Here is a 19,003-nt window from a genome sequence, read left to right as displayed (position 1 = left end):
GATATATTATTTCTCAGGCTGAGTGTGTGTGTGTTTATAGGAGCCGTTGTTTGGGATGGTGACTGCCCCGCTGGAGAATTCCCTGATTCGAATGGATGAGGAGCTAAAACACGGAGCCCTCAACGTTTTCCTTCTGGTATAGTTGCATTCAGTTGTTGCTGGGTAACTCTGGTATCTACAGTGTAAATGAAAACCTTGCGGTGCTGAAAGGTCAAATCTAATGTCAGGAAATGAAAAGCAATCAAATGAATGTGTCCTCCAGTTTTTGGCACTTTAAAAATCCCTCAGCTACAGTTAAGTCCACAGGTCTTTGGAAAATGATACTTTTTTTTTTCTTGTAATGTCGCCTCTGCATGACACTTCGGTGGATTATAAATCAAACATTCAAACAAGCAGGTGACCAGGTGAAGCCGGGTCTCTTGTTATTTCATTAAAGCTTAGGCAGATAAAAGATCTGTGGCTGAAGGTGCATTTGCTGGCTCTTCAGCTCTCAATACGAGGTCCCAAGACATGCAAGGGAAGGAAGCTGTCAGAGAGGTAGCAAAAACTTTAGGAGTGGCCAAATCAACCCGCACCAGAGTGATGGGAAGAGAAAAGTATGGAGAAGGAGAGAGACAGCTCACCATCCAAAGCATATCACATTATCTGTCAAACATGGGGGGACAATGTTACAGCATGGGCATGTATGTATGGCTGCCAGCTGAACTGGGTCACTGGTATTTATTGATGTTGTGACTGCGGATAGAAGCAGCAGGATGAATATTGAAGTGTGCAGGGCTACACTCTCTGCTCAGACTCAGCCAAAAGCTGCAAAACTGATTGGACAGTGCTTCACAGTGAAAAAGGATAGTGACCTAAAGGAACCCAAGAGTTTGTCCAGGCGAAGAAAGTAGAAAATATTATTCAGTGACCAAAGTCAGTCACCCGATCTCAACCCAGCTGAGTATGCTTTGCAGTTAGTGAAGGCAAAACTGAATGCAAAGGGACCCACAAACAAGCAAGCATCAAGCAGCTGCTGAAGCTTTCCTTTTTTATGGAGCTTATAGTTGGGGCTGGATCAGGTGACCTTAAATCCGCCCTTAGTTATGCAGCAATAGGTCTAGGCTCCTTCATGGCTTCCCATCAAGTACTGACTGTTTCTTCTTCACTTACCTCTTTTCACTCACAGTGTGTTTTCACACCACTCTGTTATTATTAATTAGTTATTATTAATCTCTAGCTCTCTTCCAAAGTGTCTCTTTTGTCCTGTCTTCCTCCCCTCACCCCAAACCGGTCATGGTATTCTGCTGGAGGTTTCTTTCTGTTAAAAGCGAGTTTTTCCTTCCCGCTGTCACCAAGTGCTTGCTTATAGGGCGTCGTTTGATTGCAGGTGTTTTCTCTCTATTATTGTAGTGTCTTTACCTTACAATGTAAAGCACCTTGAGGTGCTTTACATTCAGTTTTTGGTGTTTTAAAAATAAAACTATATAAATTGAGGGAAATATGCATAAACATAGCTGTAGTTCCTAAATAGTTCATTTAATATTTATATGAAACCACTTAATTAAAGCTCAAAGTCTGCACTTCCATCACATCTTAGTTGCTTGATTTAGTATCTGTCCTGGTCCAAACACTTGTGGTTCTAACTGTATCTGTGTTGATTTAACCATCAGTTTAATTGGACATCAACTGTTCAAAATCAGTAAAACCTTTTTTGACCAAACCTATAAATTTGGGGGCTTGAGTTTTACTTATGCATGTCTTAACTACCAACTACCCGTGCCTTTAATAGATACTTAGGTTCATGGGTGACCCAAACTTGAACGGGGCTCAGGAGAATCTGTTTGGGAACTACATCATCCAAAGAGGACTGGCCAATCCCAGCCTCAGAGATGAGATTCTGGTTCAGGTGGCAAATCAAGTAAGAACCACTTTTTGTGTCTACTAATAAACTATATTACTAATTAAATATTTTCTTAATTTACTTCATTGCTGTCTTTTGTACCACTAGGTGTGGAGGAATCCTAACATCCTAAATTCAGAGCGCGGCTGGCTCCTGCTTTCTTCCTGCCTTTCTGCCTTCCTGCCCTCTCAGAGGCTTGCAAAGTACCTGCTGAAGTAAGACGTGAGCCTGCAACATATAAACCATCCATCACTATTAGCAACAGTTTATTGATCTTTATGCTCTAAATTAATATGTTCTTTTGAAGTATTTTGCTCCTTGGTATATTTTTGCTGTGGTTGTGCTGATACTTGTGTTTGTTCATGCTTGTTGTTGTTTTGCAGGTTTGTGTCTGACTATGGGCCGGAGGGCTATGACTGTGTGTGCCAGCACCGTCTGCTTCAGGCCCTGCAGAGGCTCAGTGTCGGGCCAGAGTATGTCAGGACGTACCCACCCTGCCTACTGGAGTGGACCGCCAATCGCAAGAAAGCTCACACGGTTCTGCACGTGCACTGTTTCGATGGTGAGAAAATGAACAACACACAATGAAAACCTTTATGAAAGAGAATGCAAGCGCATATATATATATATATATATATATATATATATATATATATATATATATATATATATATATATATATATATATATATATATATATATTTTTTTTTTTTTTTTTTTTTTTTTTGCTTTGTTTGTTTATATTTTTAGAGATGTGTCAAAGTGCCCCTGAGCCGGAGCCTGGGTCTACCAGCTATATTTGTAGTCAGCATATTTACTTTCTTTGAATTTAGTTAAGCTCAATCCTATTTTCAAATCATTTGTCGTTTTGTAAAACTTGCTAAGAAGCAAAAAGGGAGATGATAAAAAGGATGTTGAAAAAATTGCATTTATAAATTTTTTTAACTACCCTTTGCCTTTTTGACTGAATGCTCTTAATCTGGTGCAGCAACACTGTGCAACATGTACACACATAATAACTATGAGAGCCAATCAAAGGTTACCTTACCTGATATAAAGTTGGAGGATCTCCATTTTCAGGATCACCTCCTTGTGTACCTCTGGTTCACTTTCAGTGAGGATGCTGCTCTTCTATTGCTCTTTGGAAGCGGGTTTGTTTTTTTTACCTATTTGTAAAAGAAGATGGGAAAAGGGCAAAAACCAGGTTAAAATGACTCATGTCTCAGTCTTTACTGAGACTAGATGGTGTCAAGTATCATGTCAGGAGCATGATGTAGGAGAATGGTCCTATTTTTTTTCCCACATTCAGCAGGCATTGCACTGTGAATTTATTACCCAGGATTGGTCTGTGAAAACTAAATCTTTCTGTAATGTCCTGAGATGTCCAAGGGAGATTATTCACTGCCATTATTCACACCGACACAATCATCGCTCACCACCCACAGTGTTTGACAAACGATTTTGTCCTTTTCTCCAAAGATAAATTAAAGTTGAAGCCTCGGAGTAATCTAAAATTAGCGGGAGACCATCTAAAATGTGAGATTGGCCACATTTATATCTGTATGGGAGGAGTTGTGGTCTTATTATTGAACCTATTGAACTGGTCATTTGGTACAATTTGACTCCCTGTAGCTCGACTGTCTTTATTTCCCCCTGAGCCCTGTCAATGTGTGCACTCTCCAGCATGACAGCGGTAGCTGTCTCTCTCTCTCATTTCCGCCTGTCATTCAGCCAATCTGTCCTCGAGCCTCGTGGCAAGTCCGCTGAGGATTAGACAACACCTGATACTCGCTCTGGTTCACTGGTCTTGTTTGTGCCTGTTTGCTGTACTGGTGTCTGTGGGAATCTTCCCAAACACACCAGTGAGGGCGCTGAGAAGTTTGTTTAAGCAATACAGAAGGGAGAATGAAGACAAACACAGCATGTAGCAGTTCATTTTATTCACTCTGGGACATTTGTTCTTCAGGTGTGTCCTTTCTGTGTCCACTGCACTCATGGACAACAGGAGAAGAGATGGCCAAAGACATCTTACAACACAGGTAGCATCTTTGCACAAAATTCACTGGGTAATGTAGAAATGCTGAAAAGAGAAAAGCTGATGACAAGTGAACAGATTACAGTCTTGTATTGTGTGCCTCTGTGTGTGTATGTGTGTCTAGGGGTGTGGTGGAGGGCCGTCGAGGATGGTCGGTGCTGCTGAAAGAGCCGGCTCAGTGGGTGGAGCTAGAGGGCTCAGACTACGTTCTGGACCTGATGTCAGATCTGGAACTTCCTGCTGACTTCCCCAAACACAGCAGCTACTTCATCATCTCTGCACAGGAACCAGCCAGAGTGCGGGCCAATGCCAGCATGTAAGACACACACACACCCACACACACACACACACACACACACACACACACACACACACACATACACACCCAGAAATCTCTGAGATTTCATGAACCATTCCAGCCATTATGGGGTTGAGTTTGTCACTGTTTACATTTTAAGATGATGAAGTTAACAAGTGCATTTTCTCTGGTGCTGTACTTACTCATAACCTTGAGATACTTTTGAGATACAACTTCAGGCCTGCTGGAAATATTCAACTTTCCACTGGTAGCACAAATTCCATTTAAAAATGTACCAAGGCTCTTTGGATCCATTGTTGCAGGATTTTAAATAATTTCCCACTGGAATTTTCTTTAAATATTTCACAAAAGGCTAACATTAAGGGACACATCAACAAGGTTAATATAGATTTATTTACTGCAAATTTAGATTTTCTTCATTCTTGCCCTGTTATTGATGTCACAACCCCAGATATTTATCATTTAACAACCACTAAACCCAAATACCTAAGCATACATGATGATTTAAAAACAACTCCACCTTGACCTGATACATCTCTGAAATGTCAGTATGATGAAATAATATACAAAAAGTTTCCAGCCTCAGAGGTATTTTAACTTAAGATGCTTAAGGTTAGTATAGTTATAAATTATGCTTTCCTTTGTCTGTACCTGCAAACTGAGTGATTCAGTTAGAAACAACAGTAAATATTGTTTGTAGCTGTTCTCAGCAAAAAAAAAAGAAGTAAAAAAACAAACAAACAACAAACTCCTTAAGCTGCAGACTGTATATAAAAGATGGAAGTTGCCAGGATGAGGACATCAGGGATTCATTTGTGAAGCCACGTTTTAAAAGTTAGATTTTAGCATTTTGTCTGTCGCTGTCTTACTTTTATTTAAGCTGGAAGTGGGACACTTGAGTGATTAGAATGCTGCATAATCAGCTAATGTTTGCAAGCTTGGCTAGCAAAGTGCATCTGAAAAACACAGATATTTGCTAATTAATACTGTGTAGCATACAAATAAAATGCTAAATCTCACCCAGACTTCAAAGTGTATTCTTTGTCAGATCGTTGTCAGAGAAGCTTAGCAGGTAGCTATTGGTTATGGCTCTCTGGGTTGGTATCCACCTATCATTAATGCAATTAAATAGATGAATAAGAAGACTGAACATTTGTCACGAACTGAGAAATTTGCTATGGAGACCAGAACAGGTTTTTGTTCCAGGGTGAAACATGTCGATTTCTGCTGTGAATTTGGATATTCTGGCATGTGAGTCTCTGGGGACTGACTTTCACTTTTGAATCCAGCCTCAAACACCAATTCTTTGGCTTCATTTTCCAATCGCAGAGGTTGCCCCCTGCTTAAAAGCAACTGCACACTCCCTGCTCGGCACCAGATAAAAATGCAGTAGCACAAATAGTGACTCATTGGTTCACAAAGCTGAGCTTTTATTAGCTGAAGACAGTTGGTAAAGACCAAAAATGGAGCTTCCCAGAAAAACACAGACATGAAAGTTGCTTGGAACTGTTGGATGTGTACATAACTAATTGTTTGCATGTTAGTAAACCTTTAAACAACTTTAAAGGACATTTTAAAAGTCTGTAAAGGTGTCGCCACCAGTTTTAAACAGCCTTTTCTTTCTTATTGTGCCACAGAAGCCTGTTGGGGGGTGGCTTTAACACGAACGATGATGTCATATCTACAGCCATGTCTAGCTCGGATGCAATCAGCCAAGGTACGTCACTACACCAAACATATGTGTGCACATATTGATTGTGACTGGAGCAGACTTCAAAGTCCTCTCCCCTCTCTCAGACCTGGAGCCTCACAGAGGGATGGATCGTTATCTTGACAGCCTGTTTGACCCTGTGCTGTCTGACGGAGCTGGAGTAAGTTACATAATTCATTCACTCTGAAACACTTGCGCATGCGAGCAGACTCCTCCATCAACCACTTACTGTCAGTCACTGTAAATCTCTGTAGAGCTCTATTTTTAGAAAGTGGGCATGGAGTGTGCCTTCAAGGAATGAGCTGTATACTGGGTAAAAGTCAGTTAGATGTACAATGCATATAGAGAGCACTTTTGCCACTAGCATACAGACAGTTGTGAATATACCTCTGAGAGCAATTTCCAATAGAAGCACCCAATTTCAGGTCTGTCCTATGGACGTGCAGGTCTGAGATGTTCAGAAAGTCTAGTGTTTGATCCAATAAACCTTTTTGTAATTTTGCAGCCATTTTTTCCACAGTTTTTCCACCAATAATAGTACAAATATAATACAAAACATAACTGGATGGTGCATAAAATGAGAGTAAGGACAAAAGTCATTAAAGAGAGCAAAGTCTAATTAAAGAAGAACAATAATTGTTTTACATCACCTTCTCAACAGGCGTCATCGAGAGACTGAGAACATTTAAAAGGACACGAGACTCAGTGGGAGTTTGGTAGAGAGTGAATATCATAATGTGAGGCCCTAATAGCAAAAGCCTGAGCGTCTTTGTCACAAACTGTGAGCTCCAAGTTAATTACAGCAAAACTGTGACTGGGAATTAGGGCATGTTTCTAGAAAGGAGGATATTTAGTAAAGTGTGTCTGGTGATTTATGTTTTTTAGCCTGGTTGTGCCAGATAAAAGCTTTTTTCACTTGAAAATTGTTTTCTTACAGCAGTAAAAACACTTATTCTTCATCTAAAATGTGTGATTGCAGAGAATATCTGAAGACTGAGTTAAAGCCTTTTGTCAGGGCAGTGTTGCAGTGAATGCGTGACTTTGTCGGCCGGCCAGTCCTCTGGACGCCGATGTGGTGAATGTTAGTCGTGCTATCGGATGTGGCTGACAGGAATTAGCATGTATCAGATGTGTTCTACAGACCTCTCCCGGCCAGCAACCTATTCCGTTACCCAGTTACCGTAACTGTCACAGCCACCAGATCGCCACGATGATTTCCCACCCAGGGGATCTGCTTACGAGGGACTGACACTCTGGCAAATGAAGGGCTTATTTTTTAATGAGACATGGCCTACAAACGCACACACTTTATGGGTCAGTGGCTGATTTCTGATGGAACGGTTGCACACTGAAGAGGGAGATTCCTCTGATCACACAGCAGACAGTCACTCGCTCTAAGATACTGTAAGCACAAATGCTGTTTCAACAAGCAGACACACAGATACATACATATATTGTATATATATTTAAATATATACACACATACAAATATACATAGAGAGTTCTGTGCAAAAGTTTTGAGCTATCCCTCTTTTCTCTACATTTGCTTACAAGCAGCCTGACCTTCTTGTGATTTTTAAAATGGACAGTTCTCCAGGCTTTCTGAAGGCCTTTCAGAGTTTTTCTTTGAAGATTGGCTGCTTTAAAAAAAGAAAAAAAAATCAGTTTCGACCTTGAACCTGACATTTTCAGAGGAATTATTTTTTTGTTAAGCTACTTTTAAATTGTACCTTTAGGCACTTGTTCCATTTTCTTATTTTGTATCTATGAAAAATGACAAATATAAGAGTTTGAATGGGATCAAATGGTATTTGTGCATCAGCTGTTAGCTGAAAATCTTTACCTCAGCACTGTGTGCAGTGTGTCCTTAAAAAATTTGAGGAAGCTGAACTTTGCTGAAACCTCATTAGAAATGGTCTGAGTGGAAGTATGGCTGTGGAAAAAGCCATGGAAGCAGAGAAAATGCCTTTGGTTTGCCAAATTATACAAATTACACAAGAGCTGGACCGAAAATCAGTGACAACAGGTGTGATTGAGCGATTAATCCAAATTCGAAGTATTTCAAGTGTTTCTTAATACATTTAGAGCAAAAATGACTTTGACTCTTTGGTGCTTGACCTCACGGTGATTATATTCATCTTTTATATACAGCCTGTGGTTTTAAAGTCTGCTTGTGTATCCTCACAGGAAGTAGAATCAGCTGGAGGACTATCCAGCCGGATGAAGGGAGCTGGGGGAGTTGGTGGTGGTTGGCATCAACAAGGAGCATCCACGGGCCCACCGCCTCCACCTGGAGGTCAGTCACAGACATGGACACACATGCTAAATATTTACTCCTTCGCACTCCACAGTCCTGACAGATGATTAGCGTGTGAAATAAAACAAACACACTTAACATCTGACAGAAACTGGATGGCTGTGTGTGTTTGTGTTCACAGCTGTGCGAGTACTTCCTGTGGGAGGTGTGATGTCGCCTCCTGTTGCTGCAGTGGCACCTGTAACACCTGGTTTGTATAACGAATGATGATGATGGGGGGGAATCATCAAACATGATTTTCCATCCTGTTTACTGTGTTTTTCCTCCAGATGCCCAGCAGGCTGTTTTGTCCCAGCAGCAGCAGGCGATTGTGAACCAGCAGGCCGTCATCATGGTGCGCCTCGGTTTTGGATCCGCGTCTGTTTATCTATCCCACTGCTCTCTGCTACCAATGTAATGTGTCATGTTCTTGTTTCTCAGGCCCAACAGATGACTATGCAAGCCATGGCTATGGTCGGCAGCCCGGTGTCGAGTCCGCCCACCTCCCCGATCACGAGCCCTCCCATGAGTCCTCTGTTCCATCACCCTCTGAGCCCTTATGCCCCCACGAGCCCGTATGCTGCCATACCGCCAAGCCCGTATGCAAACATGCCACCGAGCCCCTACGCCAACTTCACCCCAACTCCCTTTGCTGCAGCAGACATCCCGCCTCGCCCCCATCCTCTCTCTGCTCAGGCTCCGTCACAGCCTCAGGCTCGGCCTCCTGCCGGTCCCCAGACTCAGCCTCAGGCCTCCCCTGCCAACCCTAACCCTGAGCCAGCCTCCACAAAAACTGACAAAGCTAACCCAGCAGCACAGGTCAGTAACTCCGAGACATGTGAGGAAACAGTTCGCACTGACACGTTGCGTAATATTCCAGCACTGCGAGTGTATAAAAGAGGCTGCCGTGAACTTAAAGCAACAGGAGACATTATCCAGGAGAAGCAGTTTATTTGAAATACAAAGAAGATATGTGTTGTCAGGATAATAAGCAGCAGCTGGTTCAAAAAAAACAACAAATATAAAAACCAAAACACATAAATGCATCAACCAAAGATCTGCAATAGTAAACATACTAATTTCTATGCCTAATCAGCCAATCGAAATCAAGCGCATCTGAAAGTGACTCTCAAATGTTCAGACAAATGAGGGTGAAGCAGTTGTGCGACTACAGCTGCTGCGGAGGCGGCTGCAACTTTTCTTTGGTTCTGATATCTTAGTTTTACTCGTGGAGGTTACTCTGGGTCTGCAATCCTCCGTAACTCTCAGCTAAAAACTCACTAATTCATTAAAGAGATAAACAGATTCACAAACACAATGCACAGCACCCTGAAAACACAGATCTCTTTATAAGGTGAGAACAATCAGCTGTGACTGAACTTGGATGAGTGACGAAACGTTTCTTCCTTATTCGTTTCTTTATGCACAGACGCAGACGTATTATATGGTATAAAAGACAAAATAAGGTGAAATTCGGTGTCCGCCTTGGTTACTGTTTTGGTTTTGTTTTTTTGGTTGCAAATTACAAATTTAGTTGCCAGTCTCATCTTCCCTTTGATGTGATGCCCAGAATCCCTACCTCCAAACATTTACTCTCACAGTTTGCCCATCTTTATTTCCCTGGCACACGTTGCTGAGTAAAGTGGCGTGTATTAAGTATTCTGAGGAGAAAATTTCAGACAGGTTATGGGCGAAGCAGTTAAATTGGATTGAGGCACATTCCATCAGTGCGAAATTTCAGCTCACTAGTTAAGAGCCATCCATCAGCGGCATTCAAAGACCAAACTGAATAGAATATCTCCCTCCGTCTCCGCTACATTCGCTAAGTTCATGTCAAGTGATGAGATCCTCGGGTCATCCCTTTTTTTTTCCTCCGAGCTCATAAATTTCTGGGATGGCAGCTTTGATTTGTACAGTGAGATATGTAAAGTTGTTTCAGCGTCTATATGACTTTTCCTCTTACATTATTATAAATCCTCATGTTTGTAGTGGTCAAAGGGAAAATAGTTATCTGAGAGGGAAAAATGTCACCCTGTGCATTGACTGTATTGTCCTTTGATCCACCAGTTTTATACCTTTCATTTTAGACCTTCCTTCATGTCAGAACTCTGGCATGTCTATCTTTTAATGTTACAAATCAACAACAAAAACGTCCCCCAAAAACATTATGCACAGGTGCAGACTATCCACAGGTTTATCTGCACCAAAAACACTGTCAGCTTCTTTTTTCTTTGCTCCCAAACTGACTTCTCCGGCAAAATTGCAGATGACTACATTGAACATCTGCAGAATCTTGAGTGCAAACTCTCTGTTTTCTCTCTGTGTGTGTGTGTCTATGTGGCTTTTTCAGGCTCAGTCAGCCAAGGACAGCGTCCCTCTGAGAAAAGCTCCGGGCATCCCCGTGAACAAGGACAAACCAGTCAGGAAATTTGGTAAGAGAGTGAGAGAGAAGTTCGCTTCTCACAGAACTCTCATTTAAGAGAGCAGAGGAAATCTAATCTGTTTTTGCGGATGCCTCAGCCCCGGTTGTGACGTCTCCTCTGCCCCCTGCTGGAGAAGTGGTGAAGTATTCAGCTCAGACTTCAGATCATGTCGTCCCCAGCCAAGATATCCAAGGTAACTGCAATTTTTGACAGGTTCACACACACATGTGAATAAGCGAGTCTTTTTCTTGACATTCTTGAAATATTGTATAAAACTTTGAAACCACCCTTTGTTGACATGTTTTATTTCATTAAAAAGAAATCATTAAAAGATACAACTCTCCACCACCACCGCCGGACCCACTGCCACCTGGCAAGAGGTGAGGCTACACAAACACGCACGCGCGCAAACACGTGTTCTGTGTTGAGGAATCAGCTCTCAGCTCGGTGATCAGATTTTCCTACAATAAACTTTGCTTGTAAATCCAGCACAGCAGTTGATGCTGTCTGCAGACACAGAAATAACTGCGCACGCTGTAAACAAAGCACCGACAGACACCGGCTCCGATGTTAACGCCTGCATTAAGCACGCAGCACCAGAACGATCGTGTTTACACTCAGTAAACATAAACGCAGATTATACAATTTGATGTATTTGTAGTAGAAAAACCCTGCGCACCGTAATGTGTGATGTTGACACTGTGTGGTTGTACTTAGGAGACCAGAAGGGAAGTTTAAGAAGGCGCAAACACCTCGCGATGAAGCTTTACAGATCCTCAAACCACAGATGGAGAACCCTCCTGCTCCACAGGTGAACACACACACACATACACACACGTTAATGCAAGCAGCATATACAGTTGTGGTCAAAAGCTTAAATCCACTCGTCATAGTAATTTAAGGTTTTTAATTTTTTTTAATTTATTTTGTTCTTTTTACAAGGTGGAATGATTGTACAGATGCAGCTTTAATGACTTAAAAAACTACAACTGGTTTAATTTAGTTTGAATTTATTTTTTTATTTTCTATAATCCACACAAGGCAAACCAGTCCCACTGGCAACAAAACTGGTCCAGAGCGTGACGCTTCCACCACCGTACTTAACAGCTTTTGTTCTTAGGTCTGAGCATCACCTGCCCCTGTGTGGATGCAAACTTTTGACCACAGCTGTAAAAGGTCACATAACAAAATGTTTTTGTGTCTCTCCAGCCCAAACGTCCTGCTGCTGCTTCACCCTCTGCGTCTGCAGTGAAAGAGGCAGGGTTTAAACCCACCAAGAGCACAAAGACCAGAGCGCCTGCCCGTCCCCTCCCCATACCTCCTCCAGGTATACACTGATTTGTGTACAGATGAAGCTAAATCACTTTCCCTTGTTAGAAAAATCTCAGCTTTAACCAAACAACAGTAGTCATCTCAGGACCCTATAATCCTCAGGCTCAAAGAGGATCGACCATGACCAACTGGGATGAGAGGAAAGAGGAGAGGGAGCAGTTCTGTTTTGTTTAGATCACATAGACCTTACAAGAAGAAATTACGTGCTGAAGATATTGTCTGGCTCACAGAAAACCTGCAGAACCTGATTTTAGTTCAAAACTGTGTTTCAAGGCTTATAAATGATGAATAAAAAAGAAAAACCCACATGAGCCCTGTTTTAGCTTCCCTTCACTTGGGAAATTAATTTTAAGATTTTATTATTCACATTTTAAGCGCTTTATTGCTTGGTTATGAGCATTATTACTGCTGCCCAACCAGCCAGATTCTCAGCAAGGACTCGGATGACTAGATCAAGTCTAAAGCTGAGTGTTTTTTATTTTCACCAGGGGACTCTAAGCTGTAAAACTGGTTCAGTCAGTGACAAATTTGCCTTTATAAAGTAACTCATAATGTATTTGGAAAAGTGCTTTATGAATAAAGTGGTTGAAATTCCCAAGCTTTTATTTCTCCTCCAAACCTCTATGCCACGTGTTTAGTTAATGTTTTAAAAAAATAACATATATGCTTATTGTTACATAAAGTTAAGGCCAAGCACCCAGAAAAGAGTCTCTTAACAGTTTTCAGGTACTACTGGGTCATTATGTTGCCTCCTTGCCTCTTTTTATCTACTTCTCTGTCCTCCTGACCTCATCTAGGAAATGCCACTTTAATGGTTCCAGGCTTCTCTGAGAATTTGAAATAGATTTCTAGTAATTTGATATCTGGTTATTATAAAGTTTTGGCCTACTCACTGGATAGTTAATGTCCTTGCATTTGGATTCATTTTGTTCTTTAAGTTGGTTATTTGTGTTCTTAGTTTCCTCAGTGTTTGCCAGTCTGCTCCTCCATCTTTCTTGTTTCTGTCTTAATGTCATGGTTCCACCTGAGTAATTTCTTTTGTTTAATGCAGAGTCTGCATTAATTCTCTTTCCACTTTTACTTAACACTTGGGTTTCTTTCCTGCCCTGCATTAGCGTTTTTCCTGCTTCCTGAATGTTTTCACCTGTGTCTAATTTCCCCTCCTGTTCCTTGTTCTCAGTTAACCCAGTGTGTATAAATAGTCTTGACTCCTCTTAATCCCTCTCAGATCATTGGTCTCCTCCCCCTGTTTTTCTGTGATCTGTATGTTCTTTTAGACTTTTAGTATTCTTCACTTTGCCATTTAACAGCTTGCTTTTGTATCTTGACTGTCAGTTGTAATTTTCCTGACATCCCACACTACCTGCTTGTAAACACTAAGTAATAGCTGAGACAACTGTAATAGCTCTCTAAAGGTCAGGATATTGACAGCTGTGAAATGGGACTGTCACAGCAAGCCAGCAGTGAGACCCCACATGACCCTGACGGCACATAGATTCTGAACTATTAGAAACGTTTGACTTTCTGTTAAAAACAAAAGGTTTACAAAATGTTGGAATGAGTTTTCCCTATTTTCTGTAGTGAACTAATAGCAGACATAAAGATTCACTTCAATGCCTTCACATTAGCCTCCCCTATACTGTGGAGTGCTAACTAGCACAGGTTAGGGTGCTAAACAGAAATGGGGAGCATAAACACCCTTGTCTGGTTTCCCCTCCTATTCCTTGTTCCCAGTTAGCCCAATGTGTATAAATAGTCCTGTCAGATCATTTGCTTGCCTCACTCTGTGTTTCTGTGATCCACACATGATCTTTTAGATTTTAAGGTGTCTTAACATTGCAAGCAGTTGTTAAACTGCTTTCTTTTGTGTCATGCTTGCATTTTGTAACGTCAAAATAGATAACTATAATAAATTACTCTGGACGTCAGGGAAAGGAGGGCAGTGAAATGCAAAGTTTCTTTGCGTAGCTTAAAGCACAGGTTTGCCTGAGCACAGTCTCATCTCTATCCTCATGTATAAATAAGAGTGTTGACTGGAGGTAACACAGACATAATCTGACCTGTTTTATGCAGTCTCTCGAGAACTTCCAGTAGAGACACAAACTATCCAGACGCAGCTTCATCAGAGGACCAATGAAGAGCACTACACCTACACCAATGTTCCCTGGAGGCTGTATCTGAGGAAGGAAGTGAGCACATATACAAATATAAATCCTAAAAATTCCACTTATTCTGACCTGTATCTCCTCACTATTAAACCACGTTTCCTACCGCATTTCCTTTCCTTCACAGGTATTTTATCCCAAAGACAGCTTCAACAGTCCCCTGGTGCTGGATCTAATTTTCAAACAGGTAACTTTTCTTTTCTTTTCTTTCTTTTTTAAATTTCCAACCCATTTGAGCTCAATAAGTTTAACTAATAACGCAAAGATCATAGAAAGATTCGTCTTAATAATTTCTAACAATTCCTCTTCTCTGCTCTCCTCTGTCCTCCAGATAGTAAATGACACCTTGTCAGAGGCGTGTGTTCGCGTCACCCGGGATGAAAGGCAGAAAATGAAAGCTCTTTTTGGTAGTCTGTCTGTTCTTCCGGGAGACATTTTTTAAGATCGTATGCTTGAATCTCTTTGACATTCATGAGTTTGTGTGTGTCTTTTTGTGCAAATGGCAGCTAAGCACAGCGTCAGACAGAATATGGATCCAGTGGAGGAGCACGTAAAGAAAACTGTTGTCACAGCAGCCAGGGAAACCTGGGAAATATACTTCTCCCGACTCTTCCCAGCCTCGGTGAGCCTGGCGGTGAATCCTTAGGGCAGTATGATTTCTGAGTCGGTGGGGAATTTTCATTTTTAATAACACTTTTTTATATTTTTTCCTGTCTACATTTCTGCAGGGTAGTGTAGGAACGGGGGTGCAGGTATTGTCAGTGTCCCACAGTGGAATCAAACTGCTAAAGACTGTAAAAAGCAGTGCTACAGCTCCAGACTACTTCCGAGTCCTAAGACCGTACACGTATGTGCTTGTTTGTCTCTGTGTAGATTTATGTCACAGACAAATACACCAAACATACACGGAAATACAGCACATAATGCAACAAGCAACATTTGCACAATTCTAACAAACTTGACAGTCAGTATTTGGTGTGAACACCTTTAGTTGTTAACACAGCCTGAACTCTCTTAGGAAACCTTTCTCATCTTGTCTTTAAGAAGTATTCAGGAATAGTTCTCCAGGCTCCTTGAAGGACATTCAGAGCTCTTCTTAGGATGTTGGTTGCCTTCTGTTCTCTGCTGATATGATCCCACACTGCTTAAAAGAGGTCTGTTGAGGTCTGGGCCTTGGGGAAGCCAATCCGTGACTGATAGTTTTTCACTTTTCTGTCCAGTTATGCCTTTACTTTACAGATGGCTGTAGGCACTCACTGTTGTACCTCTCATTTGATCTCCTCTATACATACTGATGACCAAAAACTTTCAAATTTGGTGCTAACCCATCTCAAACGAATTAGCACTGTTGCCTCACAGCAAGAGGGCTCTTTGTGGAGTTTGCATGTTCCCTCTGTGTTTGTGTGGGTTCTCCCAGAGTCCCGGTACTCTTGCTTCCTCCTGCAGTCCAAAGATATGCAGTTACTGGGGTTAGGTTAATTAGTAACTCTAAACTGCATAGTTGTGAATGTGAGTGTGAATGGTTGTCTGTCTCTGTGTGTTAGCACTGCGACAGACTGGTGACCTGTCCAGGGTGTACCCTGCCTCTTGCCCTAAGTTAGCTGGGATAGGCTCCAGCAGCCCTGCAACCCTAACAAGGGTAAGCGGAAGAGAATGGATGGACTCCATTAGACCTGTTGCTGCTGCTGCTGATTTTCAGTCCATGCCTCAGCCTTTTCTCCCTGTTTTCCTTCATGGCTTCTTCTTTCCACTGTCACCATTTCCATTGTCAGTGAATAGTTTTTCCTATTTATTAGGACATGACTTTCTGCTATCGATAGTTTCTTACCTGACACTTCTTTTATTCTTTGGCTTCTTTTTTTGTATATGAAACTGAAGAAATCAATTATGTCTTTATATATCAGGCCGCAAAAAAACATTCCTCTGAAAAGGACTGAAAATGAGGGGAAAAACCAGCCAATGTTCAAAGGAAAACTTTGAATGGTCTTCAGAAAGCCTGGAGAACCAGACCACCTAAAAAAATTGAGAAGAAATGACGGTTGCCTCGAGACTTTTAGACAGTTCTGTATCTCCAAGCTCTCACCAATCTGTTGTCTGATAGTGTGTTTTATTTTGTTTTGTTTTTGTTGTTTGTTGTTAAAATATTTACTCCGCTTTTTTTCCAGCTATGCCGACATCCTGTTTGTGACCATCCCATCTGAGAACATGCTGGAGTTCAATCTGACCAATGAGAAGCTCATACTGTTCTCAACCAAGGCACCACAAGTCAAACACCTCATAGACATGTTCATCAATGAGATCAAAAAGGTACAAAGCACACACACACACACACACACACAATTCACCTGAAACATTCAGCTTAAGTAGGTTATACCAACGTCCAGATACACAAAGATAAACAACAATTACACATATAAAACATACGCAGGTATTTGAGCTGTTTAAAAAAAAAGAAAGAAAAACCAAAAATAAGCTCTTTTTTCTGTGTTTTTCCCCTTTTCCCCCTCAAGGACTCAGACTACGTGATTGCAGAGCGTAACTTTGTTACAGATGAACGCTCGATGCTCAGTTTCCATAAAGGTGACATCATCAGGCTCCAGGTTATGGATGGGCTGGAGAAAGGTGAGGCACTGGTGTGGAAGTCACGCTGTATTCTGTGTGAATCTGCGGCAGACTCATGAGCTCATATTTGCCTTTGCTCATTCTCCAGGGTACAGCTATGGCTGCGTGGTGAGGAAGAAGGTTGTGTTTTTGGAGGAGCTCAAAAGAGACACTCAGGACTTTGGTATTTATGAAATCCTGTTATTTTAATAACAAAAAACAATCAGTTTTGCACAGAGTTCCCAGATGTTGGACGAGGCCCAAATATAAACAAAGCGACAATTCAAAATGACGGTTTTAAAGGATTTACTAACCTATGCTGCGCTGTGTACCCTGGGGATGTGAGGGTATTTTTAAAGCCAGGGAAGAATAGCTGCAGTCGTGTTGACGGCGCCTGCGGCACTCTTTAAATACAATATTGTATCAGAAAATTATTTTCCAGATGGATGACTGCAATGCAGTTCCAAAACTATTGATTTATGTGTTTTCTTGAGGACATAAAAGATGAAATGGGATCACAAATGTCACGTCAAGCAGTCAGTGGATAAGACAAACTACAGCAGAAGTTTGCGCATATATTTCTAATTTAATCTGACGTATTGGTTTTGTTTTTCGGGGTCTTAAATTCAGAACTTATAAATTGCTCATATAGCACTCCATGCTCATGTTTTATTCATGTGAATTCTGCCTGCGCCATTGAGACCGCTCTCATTCAACCACAGTCTTTAAATGGTAGCATAAAAAGCTATATTTTTACATAAATTAACCTTTAATGTTAAGTTGATGTATGGGCTGCATAAAACATTTTTCATCAACTACGTGCCTGAAATGTGTGTTTGTTTTTTCTTTTTTAAGATTCATTGCGTGTGTTCTTATGAAACACAAAAAGGGACTTACTGCTGACCTTGTGGCAAAGTGCTGGTCCCTATAAGCCGACGTTTCTTTTACTTCTGCCTGAAACAAGATGATCTCCAAAGTTGAGACACAACGGTTTTCTTATCCAGTTACTTCTGTCACTTCTCTTTGAGTTGGTCCCCGGCCCTGTTTACTGCTTGAGGATGTTAAACTTGACCTTATAGCCACATGAAAAGCTAAAACAGTTTTATTTATTTTTAGAAAGGAAAGCAACATTGTTTTTGAGCACTATATCAAAATTGGAAGATTAACAATTCAGGTTTTTTTCAGTCATATTGCCACAGGAGTATAAAATCATGCACCTAGCTATGCAGTCTGGCCATACAAAAATATGTGAAAGAATGGGTCAGTCTACAGAAGGGATGTCCAACTCATTTTATGTAATAGGCCACATACTGCTTACTTTCATCTAAGAGTAAACCTCCCTTTTTGTCACTGTAAAGAAGTTTAACTGCACATTAAATCTGTCAAATATCGTAATATAAGCAAAAAAAGAAGGAAAGTTCAACAGTTCAACTCATTTCTTTCCTGCATGATAAAGAAATTAAGTAAATAAAAGACATCTGTCAGCACGATAATCCCCAGACTGACCTGTAATTACAAAATTTTTTTCATTAATTCACAGGAAATTCTGTTTCTTTTTATCTTACTGTTGGTCTATTGCAAAAATCAGACTGAGATTTCTATTGTAGATAGTGGAAAAAATGGGTTTTCTCTCATTTTTTTGTTTATCTTTTACATAATTACTTTGGTGTAGTAAGAATGGCCACAGGGAGGTCTTTAACAGTGGAATGCTGTATTTTAAAGTACACAATTTAAACCCTCCTTCACATTTCCAAAGCCATCAGGTGGGCGAGATTGGAGTCCTTGTTGATTTCTTCCTCCGGGTCTTAAGTTTGACACTCCTGTTCTAAAGGGTTTCCTAAATTTGGGTGTGGAGCTGTCATAGGATGGTAGCTTTGCTACAAGTCAGTTGGTGACATTTCTTCACTCATAGATATTTCCCAATCAACTGCAACATGTACTGTTGCAAAGTGGAAGCATTTAGGAACCACAGAAACTTGGTGTAAACTTACAGAGCAGGTTGATGGGTTGAGCTCCAAACCTCCTCTGGCATTATCATAAATACGAAATCTGTATTTATGGAGCCATGGAAACTGTGGCATAGGTTTCCATGGCTGTCCAGCTGCATGCAAGCTTTACATCACTGAGCAAAATGCCAGCTGTCAGATGAAGTGTCTCAGGACTCTAGAGCAGTCAAAACATATTCTGTGGATTGATTAATTTTATTTCTCTATCTGGTAGTCTGATGGATGAATCTTGG

General features: G+C 41.1%; 1 protein-coding gene across 1 annotated transcript in view; it reads left to right on the top strand.

Annotated features, from left to right (window-relative positions):
* myo15ab (myosin XVAb) overlaps positions 1-19,003 on the top strand; it is a 44,161-nt gene that overhangs the window by 16,316 nt on the left and 8,842 nt on the right. The window contains exons 28-52 of the mRNA XM_085278483.1: positions 41-136; positions 1,772-1,900; positions 1,991-2,097; positions 2,266-2,444; positions 3,849-3,921; positions 4,042-4,233; positions 5,874-5,953; positions 6,034-6,107; positions 8,135-8,243; positions 8,386-8,454; positions 8,534-8,598; positions 8,685-9,062; positions 10,594-10,675; positions 10,764-10,859; positions 10,986-11,046; positions 11,384-11,477; positions 11,876-11,993; positions 14,072-14,187; positions 14,291-14,350; positions 14,495-14,570; positions 14,670-14,785; positions 14,892-15,010; positions 16,329-16,470; positions 16,674-16,785; positions 16,874-16,948. Coding sequence (XP_085134609.1) covers positions 41-136; positions 1,772-1,900; positions 1,991-2,097; positions 2,266-2,444; positions 3,849-3,921; positions 4,042-4,233; positions 5,874-5,953; positions 6,034-6,107; positions 8,135-8,243; positions 8,386-8,454; positions 8,534-8,598; positions 8,685-9,062; positions 10,594-10,675; positions 10,764-10,859; positions 10,986-11,046; positions 11,384-11,477; positions 11,876-11,993; positions 14,072-14,187; positions 14,291-14,350; positions 14,495-14,570; positions 14,670-14,785; positions 14,892-15,010; positions 16,329-16,470; positions 16,674-16,785; positions 16,874-16,948 — 2,818 coding nt within the window. The remainder of the gene's footprint in view (positions 1-40; positions 137-1,771; positions 1,901-1,990; positions 2,098-2,265; positions 2,445-3,848; positions 3,922-4,041; positions 4,234-5,873; positions 5,954-6,033; positions 6,108-8,134; positions 8,244-8,385; positions 8,455-8,533; positions 8,599-8,684; positions 9,063-10,593; positions 10,676-10,763; positions 10,860-10,985; positions 11,047-11,383; positions 11,478-11,875; positions 11,994-14,071; positions 14,188-14,290; positions 14,351-14,494; positions 14,571-14,669; positions 14,786-14,891; positions 15,011-16,328; positions 16,471-16,673; positions 16,786-16,873; positions 16,949-19,003) is intronic.

The sequence above is a fragment of the Mchenga conophoros genome, linkage group LG6 (genome assembly GCF_057382185.1).
Source record: "Mchenga conophoros isolate Kocher_MC1m ecotype Shallow Benthic linkage group LG6, M_conophoros_male_GT1.1, whole genome shotgun sequence".
Lineage (NCBI taxonomy): Eukaryota > Metazoa > Chordata > Actinopteri > Cichliformes > Cichlidae > Mchenga > Mchenga conophoros.
Note: the sequence above shows the minus strand (reverse complement) of the source record. Positions and strands in the feature narration are given on the sequence as shown.